Source organism: Rattus rattus, chromosome 1, assembly GCF_011064425.1.
Source record: "Rattus rattus isolate New Zealand chromosome 1, Rrattus_CSIRO_v1, whole genome shotgun sequence".
NCBI classification, from domain to species: domain Eukaryota; kingdom Metazoa; phylum Chordata; class Mammalia; order Rodentia; family Muridae; genus Rattus; species Rattus rattus.
The window spans coordinates 259,782,022-259,809,405 of NC_046154.1; the positions used below are offsets into that span (position 1 = coordinate 259,782,022).

The window sequence follows — 27,384 nt, forward strand, 5'->3', positions numbered from 1 at the left end:
ACTTCAGTCTTGGTGGGAAACAGAAGGCTGGAGAAACAAGCATAGAGGATTCGGAATTTGAAAATTGAACAGAAAGAACTACATTCTTCTTGATATGTCTGCTCATGAGCCCAACTCCGTCCTAATCCTGCTGTCCCAAGCCAAAGGCTATATAGGCCATGAGAAGCAGGTTGGGCACTGCTTCTCACAGATCAGACAGCCAAAGACAGAGGGCATCATAGCTCTTCTCCCACCAGTCCCCCAGCTTCCGGTACCAGGGCCCCAAGCAGGAGTGGCCCAGCATATAGCTTTCTATCAGCTTAGAGGGATCCTGGGCCCAGGTGTTTCACAGCTGCTGTGCCTAAGGTTTCCATAAGAGGTCTGTTCAAACCACAGGCTTCGTGCTGTGCTGCAGAGGCTCTTCCCATTCTGCTTCCTTCCTTCCCCTTTTCCTTGTCAGTCCTGGGTTTGCAGACCCATGTCAGAACAGTAGAGGTGACTGAGGAGACCCTTCAAATCTTAGGGGAGAGGAGTCCCGCACTGCTCCCTCCTTAAAATCCTGCAGAGGAAGGGGCAACAAAACCAAAGCATTCTCCTGTCGCCGCAGCAACCATAAAACCCCCAGCTAAATCCATCTTGTGAGCTCACCGCCCCATTAAGATGCAGGGCCAGGCTCTGCGCCAGCCCAGCCACATTCATTTGTGCGAATAAAGGTAGAGGAGGGGGAGGGGAGCAGGCTCTGGAGGGATGGGGAAATGGCGAGAAGAGGTTATTTACACCACCGTCCTGACCTTCTGGAGCAGCACAGGCTCCGATAAATAACCCGCTCAGCGCCGTTTCAGAGGAGTGGGAGGTGCGGGAAGGGAGCAGGGGCTGGAGGAGAGCCTCCACGCAGGTGCGCGTCTCCGGGTTACTAATGGCTGAGGCGGGAGCAGGCAGCTGGCTTTGGGGGGGTGTGGGGGAGAACTCAGTTCCCTGAGTCTCCCACTGAGAAAATACCATCCCCACCCCACCCCTGGCGCCAATTTCCAGGCGAAGGGACTAGAGATGCCAAGGAGGCAAACAGCCCTGTAAATTAGGGGTAGGGGGGGACTGCTGGGGAGTCTCTGAGGTAGAAAGAAAGAAATATTATAAGAGGTGGGGCGGGGGGGTGTGCTGGAGGAACAGGAATAGCTGCCAAAAAAGGGAGGAACAGAACCATCACACAAAAGCAGTTTGGAAGAGATTCACTTTATTCCTCTGCTGCACAGCAGTGTACAAGGTGGACTTCGCCTGACTCCATTTCTTGCAGAGGCCGCCTTCAGTCTGCCCACTTCAGCCAATGCATGAACCAGAATGCTTGCTCAGAAACGTTTTTTTTTTTTCCCCCAAGTCATTTTCACAGGGATGTGGGGTCAAGGGGCAACATTACACCCAAGAACAGGAATCCAAGCCTCAGAGGAAAGGCACTGCACCAGACCCTCTGCTTCTAGGGAAGACTGATGCAGAGAGGGGGAACTCAACAGCAGATTGTAGAACCAAGGCAGAGGAATGTGAGTGTGACGCTGAGTAGAAGGAACACAGCAAGGCAGACACCATTAGGCCCTTTCCTTCCTCAGTTCTGAGCAGAAACTTTTCTAGGGACTAAAGTAGTTTTAGTTCCAAGGTCTGGTTTTGCTCCAGGGTGAGAGGCCACACCAGGCAAAGATCTCACAGGTGATACAGGCAGAGAGGTGTGGTACAGACCTAGAGAGATGTTCTCAGGACCACGTGCAAGTATAGCAGCTTGGAGGCTGAAGGCCAGATCAGGGTAGAGGATGCACTTCATAAACTCCAAGAGCCTTTAAATCACTGTTCCTCTGCAGCTCTGTCCCCTCCCTATAGGCTGTTCCCATTTCTTCTAAGGCAGAGGATAGGGCAGCAGGAAGGAGAGAAGCTGCGGCAAAGAACGTATGGCCTCTGCCACTCCAAACCCACTTGTGCTGAAGATAGGAGTCCTCCCTTTGCTGGATACATGGGCTGCTGGGATGGGGGCCCTTAGGGCACAGGGAAGAAAACACTCAGCACATTCTTTCTCTTACTTTGTTGATCTAAAGTACAGCCACAGTAAAGGGCCAAGAAACCAAGGAGAGAATGGGGGATTTGAGGGGGGGACTGGGGGGACGAGACCAGTGTAAGTAGGAAGAGGGTGTTTTCTCTGACTCACTCAAATATGCTGGGGACTTTACTCTCATGAGAGGGAGGGGAAAGAACCCCAGAAAGTATGAGACACAAGAATCCATTGCAATTCTCCAAGATGACCCAAAGGACGTAAGTTGGGGGGCCTGGATAAGAAGTCACAGCAGATGTGGGCTTTGAGGGGCAAGGAACTGGGCTCAGAACACCTTCACCGAAGGAGGGACCATTTGATCTGCTCTTTGGCTGACTGCAGCACCTGTGGAGACAAAGGCAGCACTGAGGGGGGCTTGCAAACCACAGGGAGTGAGCAGGCTGAGGCTCTCCTTCCCCACACTTGCCTTCCCTCTCCTTAGAAGAACAGGGGATAGAAAATCCCAGGGGTGGAAGAATAGGAGGAAGCTCTCTAAGGCCCTAGAGGATTGTCAGTTTGGGGAATTCCCCCCGAATTCAAATCCACTGGGGGGATGAAGAGAGAAGAGATATACCTGGGAGGAAAGAAAAAAAAAGCTGGGAGTTACTGGACACATGTTATAAAGAGGGGGTTACACATCCAGATGGTGAGGATTCCTACTGGGCAAAACCAGAACCACTTCCATGTAGGCCTCCAGGTCAAGCAGACAATCTATCTGCAGTCAAGGTAGAAGGATGGACCTGCGCAGCCTGCATATTCCGGAATATGCATTTTCAGCACAGCCCTCATTTGAATAATAAGAGAGAGAGAACTGTGTGCTCACACACACACAGACCATCTGCTTAAGGCAAGCCTCTGCTGGGGAATAAATCACTGACTGAGGTACCAGGCAGGGAAGGTCTGAAGGGTACAGAGCAAGGCTGACAGTCCTGATCACAGTAAAGGGCGACAGGGTGGGGGCGGGGTAGGAGGACACTGCAATGAGCCCCAGTGCTCTGGAGTAAGAGGGAGCCAAGGAAGCTAAGTGTGAGATCTCAATTTAGACTTGGCAGGTTGGAGGCTCCTGCTAGTTAGTCTCTGTCCATGTGGAGAGGAAGAAGGAAGAAAGTCATACCTGAGACACGGTCTGCTCTGTAAGGGGGACGTCTTCACCCTGTATACAGAGATAAGCACTTAGACTGGAGCCTGGTAGAGGAAGAAGTGTTCTTTTAAACTGAAGCAAAGGCAAATGCCCTAAACTTCTTGGCCCCTTCCAAAGACTGAGCCACAATTTACTCGGCCAGAGGGACTGTGAACACAAAGGGTCATTTTATCCATCCTCCACTTAAAGGCAGGATGACTTCTTAAAAGATTTATTTCATTCCAAGTAATCAGCAGGATATCTGATCCTCACCTCCCTCAACTCTGGGGTGGGGGACCTGATTCCCTAGTCGGGAGAAGACCTTCCCTGAATATCAATATGGGGGGGGGGCGCCAGGGGTAGTTAATGGATCCCGCAAGGCCTGACGGGTAACGACTGCATGTTAATTTGAAGAAATAAACTGCTGCAACAGCAGCCTGAGAAGGGAAAGGGGGAGCCAGAGGGGGGGCCTCTCTCTTGCCACACAGAGACATATGTTAGAGGAGAAGATTAAACTATGCAAATGGAGCCCACGGCAGTTAAGAAGACTTCCCATTACCCAGCACTGGCAGCTTTCACTCTGTGGAGGTCAGAGCTGGGACATTCTGGAACTGGTAACGCTCCTCTGCTCAGACATCTCTGCATCATACAATTTACAGGTGGCTTCTCTGCACTGTCATCTCCCAGCAGACATGCGGACTCCTACCGTTCTCTCAGTGACTGCCTTTCTGGTATCACTAGTATCAAGGAGGGCTGAGGTGCAGGCAATCAAGTGCTCTCTGAGGATTCCATCAGACTCAGAACTCCTCTGCCTCTATGACTGGATCTATCTTCAAAGAGGCAACTAGTCAACCTCAAGTTCCTTTACAGTTTTAGAACCATGAATATTAAGGTTTCTTTTACTTCATTGTTCCTTAACATATTAATGTGTCCATTTTGTGGAAAGACCATATAAAATGCTAGGCACCACGTTAGAAACAAACGAGTAGTTCCTTTGCTTCTCTGGGACACTGAGATGAAGAAGCCACGAGAAGGTAGGACGTACAACATGAGCTGGACCCTCAGCCATACCCAGCAAGCCTGGCTTGGGAGGACCTGTGGAGAGATGGGGATGCACATTCCTGCTTACCCTCAAAGCTACCCGGTGCACCACTTGCTGGGGGTCGCTCTCTAGGATCACCCTACAAACACAAAGAAGACGGTTGCTTACTTGGTCCAGCTCCAAGGGATCAATTTGCTGTGAGATCAGGATCACTGGCTGGTCAGCCCAGTTGACTTGGAAGAGGGGCAGCCACTTCCCCTCCCCACTCCAAATCAAGGCAGGGCAGAGAACTCACCCTCCATCTACAATTTCATCCACAGCCAAGAAGAGCCCCTCCATGTTCTCCAGCAAAGCTCGCTTTTCTACGTTTTTTCTGAATCCCCAAAAGAAGAGAAAAATCAGGTTGTGTGTGAAAGGAATCCTGGGCCACTGTCTGAATAGGGGATCCTAAGTCTGACCAATAACTGTCTCCACTAACCACACCTAGAAGGGAGTGAGGTGAATGAAGCAGAGCCTTTTGCACTGCTGAATGGTGATCAGAATCTTGACATTCTGGGGGATCGCAAACAGCTAACTTCTGACTCCTATGCTACTTATCCAGAGTACTGCTGCTGGTGAAGGTAAAAAGACATAGAAAGTAGAAAATATTCCCATCTCACAATCTGGAGCTGGTGATGGTGCAAAGGTAGGAGGAGTGGAATGCAAACCCTCTGCATTCAAGCTCTGACAAAGTTCTGAAGTCTCTTTGCTTCTCCCCTCCCCCCAGGTCTGCTCAAGCCCTAAAACAAAGGCCAAGGAGGGGCTGGGAACAGTCAGGGGCTGCATCTACCAGCCACAGATCCGGTGGTTGGTGCATGTGGCCTGTCACATCCGTCAGTATGACTCTTTCTCTAGATTACCCGAAATGAAGTCTATTCATTCACCTGGCTGGGAAATAAATCATCCCCCCTTCCTGAGGAAACCTGAGCCTCTGGCCTGCTGGTTTGAGGGCTGAGAGCGCCCGCTGTTCTCCTCCAGATGGATTTCTAAAATGTGTTCACTTTTAGGAGCTGCTGCGGCTGAAGTTCAGAGAAAAGTATCTCATATCTTCTCTTGCTGTGTGCATGGGAACAGAGGGCTACTGGGAGGTAAAGCGGGCAAAGAGCACAGTGGGCCCATTCTGTGTCCAAGGAGAGACTAGGAGGGCTGGAAATGGAAAACTGGTAGGGAAGTTTCACCTGGGACATTTTCCTGTCCTTCCCATCCTTCAAACCCAGAGGACAAGCCTAGGAAAGCACCCAGGGCTCAGAACACCATCACAGTTACTGGACACGACGGGAGTAGGTACAGGCATACAGACTAGGTCCACTTCTGTACTCTGAACTACTCCTGAAGCTGAAGCAGGGGTTACATGTTCAAGGGTTGCCTGGGTTACAAAGAGAATCTTAAGACAGCCTGGGCAACTTAGTAAGACTTTGTCTTAAATTAAAAGAAAAAGTTTGGGTGAGAAGCTCAGTGGTAGAACAGTTGCCTACCCTTGGTTTCAATCATCAGTATAGCCAAAGGAAACAGAGAATAGAATATTTATTCTTCCTTTAGGACTCTCTTTCCTCCCTTAGTCAGAGAATGATCCCATGTGAGAACCACACTCTCCACCTAACCCTCCCCTCAGTTAGTTATCCCCAAACAGCAAGTCTAATTCCTCACACTGAACCAATTCCCCAGTGTGGCTCTGATTTCCCACTAATCGCTGGGTTTAAGGGATAGGTGCTTCCCTTCCAAATTTAAAGTGAGAATGGCTGCTCACCTCAGCATCTGGCTCAGGGAGTCGAAGAGGCAGTTCAGAACAGCCATGAGCATCAGCTGTTGAGAAAACAGAAGGAAGGTTCAAGGCCCCAGACTGCTACCCCAAAGCAGACATTCCACTTCATTCCTCAGCAAAAAGCACAAGCTTTTACAAATGGCCAGAGAGTGATGTGAACACAATGCAAACACAACAGCAGAACAACTCTGGTTTCTCGAGAAGTTAGTTCTGTAAGCAGTTCCACAAGTGGAGGCTTCTTTAAGGAAGAAATTGAGAAAGAACTTTGCTGGTACAGTCCTCTATACTGTCTATAGCCCTCTGTGTATTTACTTTTTTTTTATTGAAGATTTACTTTCATTTCTGTGTGTTTTACATGCACGTGTACAGGAGTGCCCATGGATTCCAGCAGAGGGCACTGAATCTCCCTGAAGCAGGAGTTACAGAGGGTATGAGCTGCAAAGCATGGATGCTAGGAACCAAATTCAAGTCCTCTGAAAGAATAGCAGGCATTCTTAATGCTAAGCAATATGTCCAGCTGCGTTTTGCTTTTTGAGGTAATCTGTCACATAGCCCCAGTCGGTCTTGAACCACCTATATAACTGAGGTTAAGCCTAAATTCCTGATTTTCCTGCCTTGTACTTCCCAAGTATTGGATAATAGGTGTGTGTGCACTGCCATGCCTCTCTACCTCAATGTCTTTTTAATAATTATTTTAATGTATACACATGTCTGTCTAAAACTATGTCTGTATACCACATATGAGTAGTACCCAAAGATGCCAGAAGGCACTAGATTCCCTGAGATTGAGTGATGGTTGTGAGCTCCTATGTGGGTGCTGGGAATCAAACCCAGGTCCTCTGAAAGAGCAGTCAGTGCTCTTAAAAAAAAAAAAAAAGAAGATTTATTTTTATTTTATCTATATCCACACCAGAAGAGGCATCAAATCCCATTACAGATGGTTGTAAGCCACCATGTGGTTGCTGGGAATTGAACTCAGGACCTCTGGAAGAGCAGTCAGTGCTCTTAACCTCTGAGCCATCTCTCCAGCAGCCAGCACTCTTAATAGCTGAACTATCTCTCCAGTCCCTGACCCTATGCCTTTATCAAGCTACCTGATGGATCAGTAAAGAGAGAAACTATTAATTAAGAGCTGAGATCAGAGGAAGGTTAAGTTCTTTTTTTTTTTTTTTTTTTTTTTTTTTTGAGCTGGGGACCAACCCAGGGCCTTGCGCTTGCTAAGCAAGTGCTCTACCACTGAGCTAAATCCCCAACCTGGAAAGTTCTTTTAAAAAAAAAAAAAAAAAAAAACCGTACTCAAGAGTAAGGTGTGGTCATGCATGCTTTTTATCTCCGCATTCGGAAAGCAGAGGCAGTGGATCTCTTTGAGTTCAAGGCCAGCCTGGTCTACAAAGCAAGTTTCTTGACAGCCAAGGCTACACAGAGAAACCCTGTCTAGAAGAAAACAAACAAACAAACAAACAAAACAATGAAACAGTACCAAGGATCAAATCTGAGACTTGAAATTTGCGATGGGCACACTTCACTACTGAACTACACGTCCAGCCCCAGCTTGGGCTCTCGAGTCAGAACTCGGTCTGAACCTCAGCTTGTTCTACATAGGTAACCTCCAGGGAATTAGTGAGCTGAGTCACACATACAGCTGCTTTTATAGTTTGACAAAAGCCAAATACAAGTAATTTTATATGGTTCTTTGTGGTTTGGTTTCCTCGTTGGCAAAACAAAGACAGTAATGCTTCCCACCCACAGAAATGCTGCCAAGCTTAAACAATGCACTTCACAGAGCACACACACAGCAGTAAGGGCTCAGCAGGACCTGGTCTCTCAAAAGTCTTAGCTGTGATGGGAAATTATCTGGTGGCTTAAGTGCCTTCTACTCTCCCAGAAGTTGTTTCCTACATACAAGAAGGTTAGGGATACACTCACAGACCCACTTATACCGTGAGAGCTCATCAAGTGACCCTTTCCTACTGTATGGTTCATGAACTTCACACTTACACACGCACACCCTTGATTACACCTCAGAAATCTACCTTTAAAAAACACTGTGGGTAGAGGGCTAGAGAAGTGGTTTGGAGGTTAAGAGCATTGGCTGCTCTTCCAGGGGACCTGGGTTCAATTCCTAGCACCCACATGGCAGTTGATAACTGTCTATTAACTCGTGTTCCTGGGGACCCAATACCTTCACACAAAAACACCAATGCACATAAAATAAAATTTAAAAAGTTAAAAAACAAACAAACAAACAAAGCACCATGGGTTAGCAGGGTAGTGGTGGCACATCCCTTTGACCCAGTATCCAGGAGGCAGAGGCAGGTAGATCCCTGAGACGTTCAAGGCCAGCCTGGTCTACAGAGTGAGTTCCAGGACAGCCGGGGCTACACATAGACTCCCTGTCTCAAACTCCCTCCTCGAGCACACACACACACACACAAACAAAAAATGCCATGGGAACTTGGCACAGTGGCTCACACCTACAATCTCAGCACTGGAGAGGCGAAGCCTGGAGGATTGCATTGAGTTTGAGACCAGTCTGGGCTACAGTGTGACACTGTCTCAAAAATAAAACAGAAACAAAGAAGCAAACAAAATCTAAAATGCCACTGTGTAGGAAAGAACATTAATACTGTATAGATGTATATTCTAATTGGAGATGGTGGTTCCTGTCTGTAATTCTAGCACCTGGGAAAGAGATGTGATTTGAAAACAGCCTGTGTTATACAGTAAGATCCTGCCCCTTACTAAAAAAAGAAAAAAAAAAGACCCAGGAAACTTCCTTTCTGGACTGATTCTTTGGCTGGGCCATTTCTTCTGTAAGGCTGACAGGGATTTCTGACAGACCTCTTTATGACCTTGCCAGACAGCAGAGGAATGTAGCTCTGTAAGCCCCAAGCCAGTGGCTGTGTCCCACTGGGGTTTCAGAAGTGGCGTCAGAGGTAGCACACGCACAGTGAGTCTCACCTCGTTTTCATAGGAGCTGCCGATCACATAGAAATAGAGATCAATGCTGCTTTTATAGACCACCGTCAGCCCTTCCAACAGGGCGATTTCACCTGGGGGAAGAAAGCAGAAACTGAATGGTGGGAGAAGAGGTGGCGGAACAGGAGTTCCCGTGAAATCCCGGGGCCAGCTGCCTGGGCCAAGGAAAGGCCAACTGTAAGGACCTCCAAGCACTGAAGCCATTTATTGTTTCGAGGGGTAGGCAGAAGGGACTCAGAAACTCAGGGGAGTCTCTGTTCTCTGGTTCTCCCTCCCCCACTGCACCTACTTCCCTCCCTGCATATGAGGCAGGGTAGCAGCCGATCCTTCGGAGGTAAAAACGCAGAGCGGTCACCTTTACAGGCTTCCATTTACCTGCCCTAATGGATGCGGTACAATAAGCAGAGCTGCAGTTAAATTTGTCAAGTGAGGCTCATAAATCCAGGGACTAGACAGGTAGCTAACAGCCAAGCTTCTACCACGGTATTCCCGTGTGAGGTACACTCACCTCCCCATTACATTTCTGAAGAGTTTATTATATGAGGGGAGGAGGAAAAAAAGAGGAGGCCGAGTCATTTTATCTTTTTTTCTAGTCCTGCTGACACCCCCTTCCTGTGGTTCCCTGAAACACAGAGAATGGTGAAGAATGACCTACTATCCGTCCGATGGGTCTTGTTGAAAATGTTCTTCTCAAAGGCCTTTTGCTCCTTGACACTGGGGTAGGTGTCGTCATAGTACTAGTGGGAGGGAAGGAGACATGGTTGGGTCACCATAGCTGTGAGCCCACAATGATTAGTGAGTGTTCTACTCTGGGATCTTGTATGACCCCTTCAAGGCAGGAGGTAACAGGGGAATACTGAGACAGAGAAGCATGGACTACAGAGGCAGGGAATGGGAAGGGGGCGGGAGAGAGGGGGGAGACAGAGAGAGACAGAAAGAGACAGAGAGATAGATTGCTGCCAAGCCTCAGAACCAGAACCCACATGGCAGAGAGAGAGAGAGAGGGGGGGAGAGAGAGAGAGAGAGAGAGAGAGAGAGAGAGAGAGAGAGAGAGAGAGAGAGAGAGCCAACTCCTGCTAGTTATTCTCTGGCCTCTCCAACAAGTTCACACATATACACCCAGAAAAGAAATAAATTAAAAAACAAAACAAACAAACAAGAACCAGGAAAGGACTGTGCTATAATCAATCCTACAATTCTATGAGCTGTTTTTAAAACTCTGAGGGCACAGACCCAGAAGCTCTCAAGGATACTTCCACCACATGCTTCCTAGGAGCCATTCCTGTCAGGGACAGTGCTGAAGAAACAAGGAACACTAGATGCAGAGAGGCTTCCTCAGATTCTCCCTCACTGCAGGAAGACCAGTACATTTTTTTTAGTTTGGTTTTTCGAGATGGTTTCTCTGTGTAGTCCTGGCTGTCCTGCCTCTGCCTCCCTGAGTGCACAAGGGCTAGGATTAGAGATGTGCACACGACCAGTTGGCTGGAAGACCATCTCTCCCACAGCAAGGCAAGTCCATGCCCTATGCTCTGCACATCTTGGCCCTTTCTGCTGGCTGAGAGAAGTGGGCAGTCAGTACTTTACTGAGCCCACTCCCAAGCACTCCCAGCAAGGGGGTGGGAATGCAGGCTGCTAAACCGCCTGCTCTTTAGGGGCTAATCCGTCGCAGTCAGCTGAAGACCTATGACAGGTCTGGCATTTAGTAACTGGATAACTGTTTCCAAAGGTGTCCTGTATAGTTACATCCAATTACAGGGAGGAACAGCTGGTGAATTCTAACTAATCTCCACCTGCTGATTGATTTATGCTCTGCTCACCCAGAGTTAATACACCAGGGACAGAAGATATTTCTACAGGAGGGGGAGAATGGGGGAAAAGGGTGTCCTTTCTCCTCTCAATCCACCCAAAGTTAGCAGCAGCTCACGGGGCATGCAGCTTGGTGAGGTCAGAAACTGGAGGACTCCCTGAAAAACTCAGGCCAGTGACAAGGTAATAGGGTCTAGGGCAGAAGAGAGAAGTAAAACAGACATAAATACAGGCCTCTAGCATTGAGATAGTTTTTGCTCTGGAATTAAGACTCTAAAGCTCTTCCTTGCCCTGATGAGAGTAATCATAGCAGGCAGAAAACACTCTAAGGAACAGAAGATTGCCAACTTGGATTTACCTGGAGTAGTCAAGGTAAGGTGAAAGAATTATCAAAAATCACCCCACCCCTGGAGAATCTGAGTTAGCACAGTCAATCCCAATATTTAAGTCTCCAATGTTTCTGTCCTGCTCCTAAATTAAAATGAAAGCAAATCTTACCTTGGCGAAGAGTCGGTCTCCGTCATTGTCCAGAATCAGGATGGCTTTGACAGTGTACAGGGAGGGCTCCTGAAGAAATATGAACACACCTTCAGTTCTGAGGGCAGCACTACTAGCAAGCCTAATACCTTCTTTTTTTTTTTTTTTTTTGGAGCTGGGGACCGAGCCCAGGGCCTTGCGCTTCCTAGGCAAGCGCTCTACCACTGAGCTAAATCCCCAACCCCAATACCTTCTTTTCCTGGCCCCGCTGGGCTGCAAAGGGTCACATAGGGGTTTGTGTGTTCCCTGCTTCACCATGATTAGGTCTAATACCTTCCCCTGAGACTACCCGAGGCCCAGAGAGACAGTCTCAAGCTCACAGGCCTTCACCATGCTATTTCCAGGTCCTAAGGCCAAGTCATTTTCTAAATCACCCATTCTCCCTGGCCTCCTGAACACAGGTGGGCATGGGATGTGACCATGCTAATGAACAGGAATTTAAAAGAGGGCTGGATGCCCTTGGAAGTCATTGCAGTCTCAAAGCAGAAGCTTAAAGCAAGCCACACACACAGCAGGTCTGTGTGTGCATAAACACACACACACACAAACACACACACACACACACTGGTTCTGAGACAGACATCATCCAAAGTTCACATATGAAACCCTTCCTCGATATATATGAACCATTACCACTTAATCTGCTAGGATAAAAATCAACTTGAATCTTAAGTGTGGTAAACAGAAAAATATTTGAGACATCCAGGGTCTAGGAGGTAGCTAAAATAATAGGAGGGGAATTTTCTTCCAGTACCAAGAATGGAGCTAAGTGCTCAGAGCCATAGTGCATGTTTGTGTGCAGGGAGCCCTGGGTTTCATCCCTAGCCCCTCCCCCTGTAAAACAGAACAAAGCCCCAGAATGACAGAGTTGCTGATACTGGGTCACACAAAGCCATCACAGCTCAGCCAGCTATAATGGTTACATTTTAACACCTTTCTTCAATTGCAAACAGATGATCTGGGAAAAGCTATCGAGCCTGGTGGTCTCTGTGCCCTCACAACTTTCAGAAGGAAAAAGGAAAGTGAGAGGAGTTGGCCTTGGGCACAGAAGGCCTCCGCCATTCATAGTATTTGAGGTCTCACCAAGACTGTTTCTCACTATCTCTTGTCCAAGACAAGACTATCTGCTTTGCTCTCCTGGTCTTTAAAAACTCACCCATCTTCAAAATACATGTTTAACAAAGACATGAGGCAAAAGAAAGAATTACTGCTAAGGATCCAGAGACTATTCAGCCTGACAGAGGTAGAGGGAGGTTCCTGGAGAGGTGGAGTTTCATGCAAAAGAAGCAATCCTAGCTCAAGAGAAGTGGGTATTAACCTAGCCTTTTTTCTTTTTTTCTTTAACATTTATCTATCTATTTAGATAGGGTTTCTCAATATGTAGCCCAGATGGCCTTGAACCCACAAGACTGCCTCCAAAGTGCCATCACTCCACCCATCCCCCCACCCCCCATGTGTATGAGTGCTTTGTCTACGTGGGTACCACTTGCATGCCCTTGGAGGCCATGAAGAGAGTGTCAGAATCCCTTACAGCTGGGATTAAAGATGCCATGTGGGTGCTAGAAATTGAACCTGGGTTTTCTAGAAGAGAAGTCAGTGGATTTTGTTGGTGGTGCTGGGTTTTGTTTTGTTTTGTTTTTGAGACAGGGTCTTACTATGAAGCTCTGGCTGTCCTGGAACTCATTTTGTAGACCAGGTTGTCCTTGAACTCACAGAGATCTGCCAGCCTTTTGCTTTGCTATTGCTGATATTAAAGGTATATACCACCAGACCCAGCTTAAAAGTCCGTGTCCTATTTCTCTGTATGGCTGTGGCTGCACTGAAACTCTATGTAGACCAGGCTGTCCTCAAACTCAGAGACTTGACTGGCTCTGTACCTGAAGTTGCTGTGATTAGAGGTAAGTGCCATCACCACTAGACAGAAGCCAGGACTCACTCTTACCTGCTGGCCTATCTCTCTAGCTCACTAATCCAGTCTTTTTTTTTTTTTTTTTTTTTTTTTTTTTTTTTTAAGATTTATTTATTTTATTTATATGTTATTACACTGTAGTTCTCTTCAGAAGAGAGCATCCCATTACAGATGGTTGTGAGCCACCATGTGGTAGCTGGGAATTGAACTCAGGACCCCTGGAAGAGCAGACAATGCTCTTAACCGCTGAGCCATCTCTCCAGCCCCACTAATCCAGTCTTTAGAAAACAGTATAAGAGTCCAGCAGTTCTGGCTCAGAATTTGGGAGGCAGAGACAGGCAGATCTCTGAATTCAAGGCTACAAAATGAGTCCCAGAACAGCCACAGATACACAGGTACTGTCTCAAGAAAAAAAAAAAAAAAAAAAAGAAAGAAAAGAAAAAAAAAAAAAGAAATGCCCTAAGAAATGTAAGCTTTGTTTTCCCAACTTACTTTTTTTTTTTTTAATGAGGCAGGTTATGCTATGTAGTCCCAGTATATAGCCAAAGATAACCTTAAACTTAATCCACCTACTTCTTCCTAATTACAGATGTGTGTCTTTATGTCCATCTGACTTGAATTCTTAAGAATGGTAATTTTTGATAAGGTCCTATCTCAAAAAGCAAAAAGAAACCAGCCAAAACATTCACCAATTTTTGTACTTCATTCATTAATTCACCTCAAGTATACAGAGCAATGCCTGGCACATTTCGAACTCTCAATATTTGTTCAAGATTGAGAATAAAGTTTAAAAAGAAACCTCTTGGCATGATGATGTATTATAACTGGATTTTGCATCTGAGTGGATTTCGTGGTGAGACTGTTGTGGGATGATATTATTGCCAGCCCACCCTCTCCTCTGACACATTGAAAACTGCCCACCCTAGCCACACTGCCCTCTGGAATAAAGAACAAATGCATTTCCTCTGCAGCTGGGGAACTGTGCTGTATGGCAGAGGGACGTCTTCTCAAGTAGAGTCTAAGAGCCACAAACAGAAGTTGTTCTTCTAACTCCTAGCTCCATATAGAAAGATCATCCACAGAGCAGGTTCTGTTCTATAGCCACTTGGCCGGCCATTCAAGTACCAAAATGGAGCCCTCAATGGGACTGAGTTCCCTTAATGGACAAAACGTCCTAAAAGAAGGAAATGGTTGTGCTCCTCCATGCACACTCACAGCAACCACACAGGGCTAGTTGCCCACAAGCTGAAACTGGACCTTAATCTGGCATTGGTGACTGTTCTTGCAGCCAGAGTCTGGCATTCCTGGAAGGAATGGGAGCACACACCCCATCCTCACAGAAGCCAAAATCCCTAATGGCTACCTGCCAAGCGGGAGAGCCAATGCTCTTGTGGCCAGCACAGTTTAAGCACCCACAGGGTCATGCTAACAACAGAAAAACAGCCCGGGGTTCTGCTCCTGGCTCTCTTCACTGGCTGCCTAGAAGACAGGATCAAAGAAACCTTAAAACAGAAACACTGAGTCTTCCTGGGAAAGGTAAAAGACAGGCTGAGGGAGAAAAGAGAGACCAGACCAGCTTTCAGGCACTAAAGGTCTGGAAGAAGAGGGAAGGCAGAATGAAGTCTGAACATTTCAGACTTGCAAAGGAAGACCCACAGCAAGGAGAGCTGGGGTATTCGGCAGGAAATGCCACCCGACAGCATCACCATGCTGCAGTAGCGCCTGCCCTCCTCTCATCTGTTGTAGCTGACCCCACTCTGCCCTACGCCTTTACATCTCAGGAGAGGGGTCGCCAGAGAGCTCCCCTCATGTCATAACGCCAGCCAGTTCAAAGGTTCCAGAAGCCATTACTAATAATGTAATTTCACTCCGAGTTTTGCAAAGGACATGTTTATAAATAACTCCCAGTACTAAAAAATGAGCTTCCTGGACAATGGACTAGGCTTTGACCTTGTAATGCATTAAATACTGACTCTTTTTTTTTTTCTTTTTTTTTGGGGGGGGGGGCTGGGGATTGAACCCAGGACCTTGCGCTTCCTAGGCAAGGGCTCTACCACTGAGCCAAATCCCCAACTCTGACTCTTTTTTTTAAAATACATCTTTTTTAAAAAAGATTTATTTTAGTTATATGAATATACTGTTGCTGTCTTCAGACACACCAGAAGAGGGCATCAGATCCCATTACAGATGGTTGTGAGCCACCATGGGGTTGCTGGGAATTGAACTCGGGACCTCTGGAAGAGCAATCAGTGCTCTTACCACTGAGTCATCCCTCCAGCCCTAAATATTGACTCTTGAAAAAGACCCTACAATCTTAGGGTCTTTCAAGGGATTGAAAAGATCTATTCTTCCTCTCACTCCCCAAATGGGCAGCTGCTAGAAAGCTTTCGAGACAAAGTTCTGTGATGCACTGACTTTCAGAGCCACAGCCTGAGTGTATAACAGAACTTCACCTCAAATGCTAAGAGTGCCTGTAAATGATGGATAGGCAGACTGGCTTGTAGGAGGAGGAGTGGCAGGGATAGATTTTCATGTCTGTTTTCACTATCAAGAAAACTAGAAAGCTGTCCTCGGGACAGCTGAAATATCATCCAACAAGCACCTCGGCTGCGGCAACCAATTCTCTGATCTCAATCGGAGTCTCCAGGAACCTGGTGGGAGTGACAAGTCTGGAGCCCCAAGGCCTACACTGGGAAGGCCAGAGGAAGAAGAGTCCTTCCCAGTGCTGCCCCCTGTGGGCCTCCTGCCTGACACACAGCTTCCTCAGGGTCATAGCCCAGGCAAACAGTGCTACAAAGGCACTGGTTTGGGCGCAGTGCTCACCTAAGGTGTGAGACCCCAAGTTCAATCCACACACAAAACAAAACCAAACCCCACCAAACTCTATTTGTATTTTGTATTTTAAATAAAGCTAATAGAAACAGATTTGTAAGAGAAAACATGGAAAGCTAAGAGTAGTGGCACATGATTGTAACTCTAGATGCAGGAGGATCACAAGTTCAAGGTCATCCTCAGCAGCTTGTCAAATTTTAGGACAGGCCTGGACAAATGACCGTCTCAAAACAAGTACAAACAAAACGATGGGATTAAGTCTACAGGGTTGAGGATTTAGCTCAGTGGTAGAGTACTTGCCTAGCAAGCACAAGGCCCTGGGTTCGGTCCCCAGCTCCGAAAAAAAGAAAAACAAAAAAACCAAACAACAACAACAACAAAAACGATGGGATTAAGTCTATTGGCAATATATATGGAATAGTAAGGGAATACTTGGGTAAGATCATTGTATGAGACTAAAAATCTTGGAGAAACTGTGTAGAGCAGAGAGACAGAATATTTTAGAACTATGAGTAACTATTTGATTCACTTAGGTCACAAAACCAAAAGGCCTAAGAATCTGTAGAGATAGATAGCTCGGAGGTTAAGAGCATTTGCTGCTCTTGCAGAGGCCTCAGGTTCAGATCCCAGCTCCCAGTTCCAGGGGGTTCTGACACCCTCTTCTGGCCTCTGATGGTACTGCATGCACATAGTGCCCATTTATGTATAAAGACAAAACACTTGTACGTGTAAGGGGAAAGGGGTTGTTGGGGAAGGGGAACACCCTTACAGGAGAAGGAGGAGAGAGATGGGATAGGGGCTTATGGATGTGAAACCAGGAAAGGGAATAACATTTGAAATATCCAACAAAAAAAAAAAATAAATCAGAACTAAAAACAAACAAATACATTCGTACATACATACATACATTCATACATACAGACAATCTGGCTGAGATTCCTGGAAAGTTCTGTGTTCCCTACTTACAAAGATATTCTTGGGGCCACAGTAAAAGGGCTAAGCTTAGCAAATTATCCACCAATTAAAAATTGTAACAAGATGGTCTCCTTCAGGGCTGGAGAGATGGCTCAGCAGTTAAGAGCACTGACTTCTCTTCCAGAGGTCCTGAGTTCAATTCCCAGCAACCACATGGTGGTTCACCCATCTATAATGGGATCTGATGCCCTCTTCTGGTGTGTCTGAGAATAGCTATAGTATACTCATATAAATAAAATAAATAAATCTTAAAAAAAAAAGATGGTCTCCTTCAACCGTACTTATAAAGCGAAACCTAGAGTTAGAACTAAGAGAGCCCTTCATAGTGAACACATCTGTAACCCTAGAACTTAGAAGGCTGAGCAAGGGGGCTGGAGAGATGGCTCAGTGGTTAAGAGCGCCAACTGCTTTTCCAAAGGTCCTGAGTTCAATTCCCAGCAACCACATGGTGGCTCGCAACCCTCTGTAATGGGATCCGATGCCCTCTTCTGGTGTGTTTGAAGATATCAAAAGTATATGTGTATGTAAAATAAGTAAATAAATTTAAAAAAAAAAAAAAGAAAAAAAAGAAAAGAAGGCTGAGCAAGATCAGAGTTAAGAGGCCAATCTAGACTACAGAGTAAGCTCTAGGCCAGCCTAGGATAGAGTGGAACCTTGTCTCAAAAGCAGAACAAAATTAGAAGGAGAAATTCTTATATACCAGCACCACATGAATACGCAGATATTCTGTTGCCTAACCCTGTGTTAACATTTTTTAAATTAAAAGCTGTGCTGGGACTGAGAGCTCTAATTTACTACAGAAGCCTATAGACTTCAGATAAAAAGAAAATTTAGCTAAGTTTTGACAAGGACAGCATTTAGATTTGGAAGACACAGCTCAGGGGTTTCAGTGGTGGATTCTGTGCTCAGAATATGCTTTAGCATGCACTGTGCCACATTTCCCCAGCACCAAAGACAAAATAATAAACACATTAAAAACCAAAAACTCAGCAGAGCTGAGCAGGTGGGTCAGCAGTTAAGAGTGCCTCCTGCTCCTTCCAGGTCTGGGTTTGGTTCCCAGCAGGGGATCTGACACCCTCTTCTGGCCTCCACAGGTGCTCACACATAAGGCGCTCACACACAGAGACATTAAAACCCAAAACAACCAAAAGCTCCGAGGAAATAAGACCCAAGAGGTAGAAAAAGGGAGTTCTCTGTAAGTTCAGGGCCAGTCTAGTCTACATAAAGTTCCAGGACTGCTGGGGCTGTATAACGAGACCCTATCTTTAAAAAAAAAATCAAAAAACCAAAAAAAAAAAAAACATGGGTCCTGGAGAAATTATCTAGTCTACATGAGATCAAATTTTGGTTAAAAAAGAGGAATCAGAACACATATTCAGGAGGTATTGATGGCAGAAAGACAGGTTTTAAAAAATCATTTTAGGAACTGAGACTACAGCTCAGTTATAGTATTTCCTCAGCATGCATGAAGCCCTGGGTTCAATCCTTAGTGTTACATAAAACCAGACATGGCCTTAAAGCCTGTAATCAACCACTCAAGAGGCAGAGGTACAAGACTCAAAGTTCAAGATCATCAGCTACATAAGTTCACAAGCCTCTGTCTCAAAAACAAACAAACAAACAAACAAACTGGAGTGATAGTTCAGTTGGTGAAGTACTTGCGCATTTAATCACATGCACTGTCAATCCCAGCACTCAGGTAGCAAAGAGCAGAGGATCCCTTGGGTTCACTAGCCAGCCAGCCAAATTAAAAAGGTAAACAACAATAATAATAACTTAGCTGGGCAGTGGTGGCACACATCTTTAATCTCAGCACTGGGGAGGCAGAGGCAGGTGGATCTCTGGGGTTCAAGGCCAGCTTCGTCTATAGAGCAAGTTCTAGGACAGCTAGGGCTACACAGAAAAACCTTGTCTCAAAACAGTAACAACAACAAAACACAAAACAAATGAACAAACAAAAACCAACTAGGTGACTGGCTGCTGGGTAGAAATGGCACCCGAGGTTAGTCTCCACCCTCCACACAACATGTGCAGGTGTGGGAGTCACACACACACACACACACACACACACACACACACACACACACACACACACCCCTTCCTATAGCATATGATAGGGCAAAATTTCTGCCACTTGGAGGAGCTGACATCTCTGAATTCTGGGTAAGCTATTAACTCAAAATTTCCCCTCCCTTTTTCTGATACTCAATTTCCTCATAGAAGTGAAAGGCTGGACCTAGATCAGCTAGGGTTGGTACCTTTAAATATCTGAACTTTGTTCCTAGCAAGCAAACAACAACAAAAACCCCACATCACACAATTATGAGACTGAACTAGGTTTAAAATCCAATCCTCTTTAGATTATGTGAAGAGCCTGGGTTGGTGGCCCACATCTTTAGTCCCAACACTTGGAAGGCAGAGGCAGACTGATCTCTGTCAGTCTGAGGACACCCCAGTCGATGTAGTGAGATCCAGGCTAGCCACAGCTACATAGTGAGACCCTGTTCAAAAAAAGCCAAACAGGGGTTGGGGATTTAGCTCAGTGGTAGAGCGCTTGCCTAGCAAGCGCAAGGCCCTGGGTTCGGTCCCCAGCTCTGGGGAAAAAAAAAAAAAAGTCAAACATTCTTTTGAATGTGAAGAGGAAAAATTGAGGAAATGAATGGCTTTCTGCCTTCAACCAGTTAACAATTTAATAAAAGTATGTGGCCTTTGTAAGTTAATATGACCAAGGATCTCGCACTGCCAGCAGGGGGAGTGAGGGTCAGCACCATATCCCTCCAGCTCTCAATGGCCGGATTTAGTGACCAAATCGCACAAGTTAACCAAGCCTCAAGCTCTTAGGCAACGCAAAATATCAAGTTTTTGCTTTTCTTCCCTTTTTTAATTGTATTTTATTGTAAAACATATTTATTTTACATGTATGAGTTAGTGAAGGGTGTGATCTACTGTGGGTGCTGGGAATCAAACCTGGGTTCTCTATAAAAGCAACAAGAGCTCTTATGTGCTCAGTCATCTCTCCAGATCCCCAGGCATCTCTTTCCTTCCTTCCCTCCCTCCCTCCTTCCTTCTCTCCTCTCCCCTCCCTCCTCTTTCTTTATCTTACACCCCCCCCACACACACACACACAGGGTTTCTTTTTGCCTCTGCCTCCCAAGTGGTGGGATTAAGGACATGTACTAGTATAGCCCAGCTCCCCAAGTAATTTCTGAAAACTCAGGACACCTAGCTGCTGAAGAACTCCCCCAGCCAAGGGGTCACACAACTCCTAACTTCTCAGCCATTACCAGTGAAAAGATTTCACACAAATGAGGTGGCAATGCTGACAACCAGGTGAACTGAAATCAGATGCATTCCTCAACCAGGCCTGAGGCTACACCAGAATACCCTGCCACCTGAATCGGGTACTTCAGAAACCCACACTCAAATCATTCAGCAAAGGGAAGAAAAATCAAAAGGGACTAGGGACATCTTTTGCCCTTTTTCTTTCCAATGCTATCATTGTGCGATATCCCCAACCCTGTCTCAGCATACAGCCCAAATAAGCTGGCATTTGCCATCCTCCAGCTAAGCCTCCCTGGTGCTAGAATGGGTCTGTGCCCATGCCTGACCGGACATCTAGATTTAAAGCACCCCAAAGTCTTAATTTCTTTCTTTCTCTCCCCCCCCTTCAAGATTTATTATGTATACAATGTTCTGCCTGCAGTCAGAAGAGGGCGCCAGATCTCATTATGAGCCACCACCATGTGGTTGCTGGGAATTGAACTAGGACCTCTGAGCCATCTCTCCAGCCCTCTTAATTTTTTTTTTTTTTTTTTTTTTTTTTTTTTGTTTTTTTCTTTTTTGGTGTTTTTTTTTTTTTGGTTCTTTTTTTTTTTTTCAGAGCTGGGGACCTAACCCAGGGCCTTGGCGCTTCCCAGGCAAGCGCCTACCACTGAGCTAAATCCCAACCCCCACATCTTAATTCCTTAATGTGGATTTCTTTTCACATTTTTCCAAGGCAGGATTATACTACAATTTTCAGCCTGGCCTCAAACTCTCAGCTTCCCACGTGCTGGGAGTTACAGACATCCACCATCAGCTTGCATCCACTTATGGTTCATTCTTGGCCCTAGTTTATATCATGATCAACCCTGCTGCCCTCTGCTCCAGACACAAGGATCTACAGACAAAGTAAAGAGTGTCTGTGTTCTTCAGTCTAACCACATAGCAGAGAAGACGGAAGCTGGGTTTGGTGGCACACACCTGCAATTCCTGTGCAGGAAAATGAGACAAGAGGATCATAAATTAAGGCTAGCCTAGACTATATAGTTAATCCCCCCAACACACACACACACACACACACACACACACACACACACACAAGTTGGGGATAATCGGCTGACAGAGCAATTTGGTGCAAGTGGAGTTATGTGCACTGATTGTGAAGAAAAGATAAAAAGTCAGTGAAGAGGCAGACTTTCTAGTCTTTGATTGTTTTGTTTTGTTTTGTTTTTTTGGAGGGGGAGGTCCTCAGGTATTCCAGGCTGGCTTCAAGTTGCCATGTAGCTGAGGATGACCTTAAATTTCTGGTCTTTTTGATTCTATCTACTGAGTACTGAGACTACAGTGTGTACCATCATGTCCAGTTTATGGAGTGCCAGGTATGCACTCTACCAGCTGAGGTACGTTCCTAGCACCAAGACAAGCTTTCGTCTGCAGCACATGAATTAAAAGGATTTCCTGAAGGTACAAAGGTGACAGAGGCTAGGCAATGTCAGGACAGAAGAAACCTAACTGTAGATTAGAGTCTGCTGTAGAGGCAAATCTGGAAGGCCTTTGCCAACACTGGCATCTCACAGTGGACATGGACTTAAGACTCCCAGGGCATCTTCATCATTCCAGTGTAAGTGGCTGCACCGGCCCCGATGACGCCTGTTCGTCTTTACTGCTCCCTCCAGCAGCTCCTCTCTCCTCTAGTTTTTCTGTCAGCCCTACCAATACCAGCCACGCCACGCCAGTGGAGTAAGAAACAGCAGCAAGGACACAGATGAGAGAGAGCCCAGCCTGCCTGAGGCCCCCTCACACAGGTGGGCAACTGCACTCACACTGCCTCCCAGGGAGGACCTGGCTCTCTTTATGTAGAGGCCTCCTCCTCCCTCTCAGACCATGTGATGGCTCCTCTAGACCTTTGATGTAATTTATACCTTGCCAGGGACCAACCCTTTCCCACCACTGTGAAGGAGAGGAAAAAATATATAAATAAATACGTCGGAAATCTATAACGAGGTCTTCTTAGAGGGCAAGACATGGGGAGAGTAAGAAGCAGCGTCAATTACTCTTTTGGGGTTTTAGTTCAAGCCAAGGTCTGCTTCCAGCAATCAACCATTAAAACAAGCCGGCCAGAGTAACAGCACAGTTTATTCTGATCATTTAATTTGAAGTGTCAATAAATTAAACTTCAATCAATTAAACTAGGTGTGCAATAACCCAGATGGACACCCCGACACCAACATAATCACAATAAAAATTTTTATGGCTGCCAGGGACCTCACCGGGGGTAGTGCTGGCACTGCTCAAGCCCTGGCTGAGAAATATATCTCCTCAGCGCAGGAATGAGGAGATTGCTTCTCCTAACGAAATGGAGGGGCCAAGCACCAGCAAGGACGCAGCTGGGAGAGGGGCACAGGGGACTGCCAGGAACGAGATGGGAGTGCTTTGGGGGCTTAATGTAATTGATACCTTTGCCCAAAGCCGGGGGAGGGGGCACTCAGGCCAAGTACCTCTACTGTTAGTGCCAAAGGAATTTAACAAAAGCCCCATTAAGATGATTCAGGAAGCAAAGGCCACTGAAACAATGTCAACCTTTGAGTCACCAACGTGTCCTGCAGCTTCCTCCTCTAGATACATATACATCCTGGTGCACTTTAGATGGCCTGGTATTTGAATGAGACGTGGAAATCAGGGTTTTGTCAGTTTTAGGATTAAAAAGGGAGATGGTGGATGGAATCGAGGTCTAATCTGTAAAACACTGGAAATGCACTCAGAAATTAAAACCCGGAAATAGGAAGAAATAATATCTCTGAACAACGTTTTTACCCATCTGAACTGCTACAGTAACTCAGCTTTGGGAGTGGGGAAAAAGTAAAGGCAGAAGGAAAGTGTAAGTTATTAAGATTCCAGATGGTAAGTGGAGAACGGCAACCTGCAGATTCCTCTCCACCAACACCTGAGAACAGGGGAGCCAGAAAAGAGCAGCAGAGGGGGCTGAGGCCAGAAACAAGCTGGAAACTGAGAGACAAAGGACTGGAAGATTCGGTAAATCCAAATATGAGCTAAGGCCACGTTGCTTTTTTTCAGTATTTACTTTACGACTGTTTTGCCTGCCTACGTGCGTGTGCCTTACAAGCTTGCCTGAGGCCCAAGGTCAGAAGATGGCGTCGGATCCCCTGAAACTGGGGCTGCAGATGGTTATGAACCACCACACAGATGCTGGGGCTAAAGCTGGCCCAGGTTCTCTGCAAGAAAGCAAGTGCTCTTCTTAACCACTGAGCCATCTCTCCATTCCCCCAGGCTGGCTGCTCAATTCCAGAAGGATCCACTGTAAAGTCCTCAATGAAGGAATCTATTGTTACCTAGAAATGCCCACACTGGGGCAGATTTTGACCCATTTCCTGGCCCTCTAGATCTCCCCTTCCCTCTTCTCAACATTGTACAGTCCTGTGCCTTGTATAGGTGAGGCCAGAAAATGTTTGATTAGGCTTCCCCAGAGGTTCTGCCAAACCAGCAAACAGAAACGCAAGAGGAGGAAACCTGGAGGCAGCTTAGTAGCATGTCCTCTCTAAGAGTAGTTTCTTCAGTGCTGTCCAGGTACAGGGAACTCTTTTCTTGAATTTTTGCTTGCTGCTTTCTTTTCTTTTCTTCCTTCCTTTTTTTTTTTTTTTTTTTTGGCACAGGGTCTTGCCATGTGCTTAAGCTAGTGTTAAACTCAAAATCCTCCTGCCTCTTGCAGATGACTTGAGTTCAGTTCCTAATACCCTCATGAAGAAGCAATTGCCTGGGGGTTGGGGATTTAGCTCGGCGGTAGAGCGCTTGCCTAGCAAGGCCCTGGGTTCGGTCCCCAGCTCCGAAAAAAAAAAAAAAAAAAAAAAAAGCAACTGCCTGTAACTCCAGTTCCAGAGGACCCAATACCCTTTTCTGACCTCTGCAAGCACCCACCTATATATACACATAAGATAATAAAATAAAATTTAAAGACCCTGCCTCAAAACAACATAGGATATGGTTTATGGTGGTTCAAACCTATAATCTCTTCACTTTAGAAGTTGGAATCAGAAGGGTCAAGAGTTCAAAGCCAGATTTGACTACATGAGCCCTATTCTCAAAAATAGTATTAATAGGCTAGGTGTGGTGGTACATGCCCTTAATCCCAGGACTTGTGAGGCAGAAGCAGGTGGATTTCTGTGAGTTAGAGGAGAGCCTAGTCTACACAGTGAGTTCCAGGACAGCCAGGACTATATAGAAAGACTCTATCTCAAAAGACAAATAAATGTAATGATGATGGTATAGGTGGGCACAGAAAAAAACACTGTTAATCCTGGTACTCAGGAGCCAGAGGAGAATCTTTGAGTTTAAACCAGCATGGTCTATACAGCAAGATCCAAGCCAGGCAGGACTACATAATGAATGAATGAATGAATGAATGAATAAAGTTGGAAAGAACACAGAAGTAGAAAAGAAAGACACTAGTTTAATCCCCAAGAACTCTAAAAATCAGCACAAAAACTAATACTTGTAAGTTTGGGATTTATTTATTTATTTATAGACAGGATCTCTCTGCATAGTTTTGACTGTCTGGGAACTCACTAAGTAGACCAGGCTGGCTTCAGACTCTCAGACATCCTCCAGCCTGTGCCTGCCAAGTACTGAGATTAAAGGTGGGAGCCACATTCTATAGCTTCCTGTAAGTATTTTATCAACAAAAACTTTATACAACCCACGGCTGAAAGGAAAATCCTGCAAACTAAAGAGGTGTAAGAACCTACAGAAACTTCAGAAACCTAGTGAGGCCGGGAAGTGACAAATTCAGGCCCAGTCCAGGCTACATAATGAGACTCTATCAAAAAGAAAAAAAAAAAAAATTTGTTCTGAGAGAACAAGGAAAGTAAAATGGAATGGAGTTTTGGCACTGCCCTTCCTTAGGAAGAGTCTTTTCCTACAGCTCTGCATCCCTAAACCCAATACATAAGGTGCTTGTGACAAAGACCTGGTACAGTTTTTAAAGTAAAAGTATGGGGTTTCCAAGCAAGTTAGCAAGGGTCTGTTACTACATGCAGCTGGTGAGCTCAGCCGAAAGGTAAGAATGAGGAAGAGGCAGGGTGAGACAGACTACCCAGTGTAAGAAGAGACAGAAAAGGGAGGGAAAATGACACAGAGATTACCCCATACAACTTCAGCTCTCCCAGGGCTAGGGGCCGAACACAGGGCCTTTAAAGTCGGCTAGACCATGTGCTCTTGGCATAGCATTACACCCAGCCCAACAGAACCAACGGTAAAGGAGCTCCCCAAGTATCACCTTCCTCACTCTTTAAGCTGGTTCAACTAAATTACATTAATTTTGGTTTTATGAGACAAGGTCTTATTTTGTAACCCAGGCTGGCCTCAAACTAGCAACAATATGGCCTCAACCTGAGTGCTGGGGTTACATATGTGAGCCATCACATCTGATTAAAAAGGCTAAAAACATCCAAGAAAATCAATTTCACAAACTCTATCCACATCTGTCACAAGATTTTAAAAAACAGTAAAAATACAGTAAATACTTGAACTACTCAAGACATTTTGCTTCAACTTATCCAACTCACATGATGAGAATAAATTCTCTTTGACATTTGAAAGAAAGAAGGTTTGGACAGATAGGCCAGTGGTTAAAGTGCTTGTCATACAAATAAGAAAACCAAAGTTCAAATTCCCACATAAACACCAGGTGAGAATGGAGGAGGTCTGTCCTTGGCTACATGGCAAAGTTGATTCCAGTCAGACCTTATGAAACCTTCAGTCAAAAAACTAAAACGAGCTGGAGTGGTGTCACATTCCTCTAGTCTCAGCACTTGGGAGGTAGAGGCAGGTGGATCTCTGTGAGTTTGAGGCCAACCTGGTTTCATAATGAGTAGCCAGGGCACCAGAAAAGGGAAAGGGAGGTGGAGAGGGAGAGAGGGACTCTGTCTCAAAAAACTTTTTTCCTTTAAAAAAGAGAAGGAAAAACTTGGTTGTTTTTTTTTGTTTGTTTGTTTGTTTGTTTTTTACTGACAAAGAGTTTGACATGTACACTTACAAGGAATAGAAAGGAAAACAGAAGCTAAGGAAGACTCTTGGAAACAGTCCTGGAATACAACTGAAAGGAAGAAGCTGAAAGTTAAGTTCCTATACTAACATTCAGACACAGGTAGGCCTCCAAACTGCCAGCCAGTGCCTTGACAGGCGGAAATGCTCTGGTTCTGTTCTAAAGAGGCAGTGTTTTATTTGAACAAGCAGAAGGATCAGGGGAGAAGAGACCTAATGCACTGCTGGTATCAATCACCACAGTTCTCATGTAACCAAGCAGGAGAAGGCAGACAAGGGGTCTTACAGTATGAGTTCCTAAAATCTGAAGGAGGAGGGAATAGGACAGCAGAATAAGGAGTCAGAAAAAAATATTCCAAAATCTAGACTAGCTCTACCAAGTACTCCTGAACCTGGATGGAATGCTGACTTACTCTCAATCATGACCGGATTAAATACTAAAGATTAACAGGAAAACGAAAACAAGTTTTGTGAAGGAACAGGACATGGAACTGCCAATATGCAGTCGAATTCTGACCACCATCAGGAGAATCTGGGGCTGACAAAACACCTCTATTCTGCCGTTGCAACTTGGGGGGAAATATGGAGGTTTGGGGAAACTCAAGTAGGTATGATCCACAATGCTAACCATCAGGGAGAACTTGAACTCCCCCCCAGCCCCCGATCCAGTGCACTCAGAATTCTCCTAAGGTCCCTGCATGTTCTCTTCAACTTTGCCACCGGCTCTTGCCTCTTCCCGGTCAGGCTTCCTACTCTAAACCGCGGCTCTGGCTCCCATGTAGGCCACACTTGCATTGCTCAGACAGCGGGAGCTTCGGCCCCGAGGCCTGCCCAGAACCCTCTCCCGGCTCCAGTTGATGAACCCCACCTCCCGGACCCCCTGGACACCACGGCGGAGCCACCGGCCCTCCAGCTCCTACCAAAATCAGCGCCTCCATCTTGCCCGCAGCTGCTGCCGACGTGGAGTCGCACAAGCGACGTCGCCGCTGATTGGCCCTGAGTCTTCGCTAGATCCCGC

General features: G+C 46.0%; 1 protein-coding gene across 2 annotated transcripts; it reads right to left on the reverse strand.

The window, feature by feature from the left end:
* Window positions 1–1,190: 1,190 nt before the first annotated feature.
* Window positions 1,191–27,384, reverse strand: Copz1 (COPI coat complex subunit zeta 1). Of its 2 annotated transcripts, none has more exons than XM_032884247.1 (9): window positions 27,287–27,384; window positions 11,294–11,362; window positions 9,645–9,726; window positions 8,972–9,063; window positions 5,996–6,051; window positions 4,505–4,582; window positions 4,297–4,348; window positions 3,162–3,200; window positions 1,191–2,392 (listed from the first exon to the last, which is right to left on the reverse strand). In XM_032884247.1, exons 1-9 carry the CDS (start codon window positions 27,302–27,304, stop codon window positions 2,345–2,347), a joined length of 534 nt encoding a protein of 177 aa, XP_032740138.1. In that variant the 5' UTR covers window positions 27,305–27,384; the 3' UTR covers window positions 1,191–2,344. The 2 variants fall into 2 exon arrangements, with proteins under 2 accessions (XP_032740138.1, XP_032740133.1); XM_032884242.1 differs by lacking the exon at window positions 1,191–2,392 and adding an exon at window positions 2,433–2,621.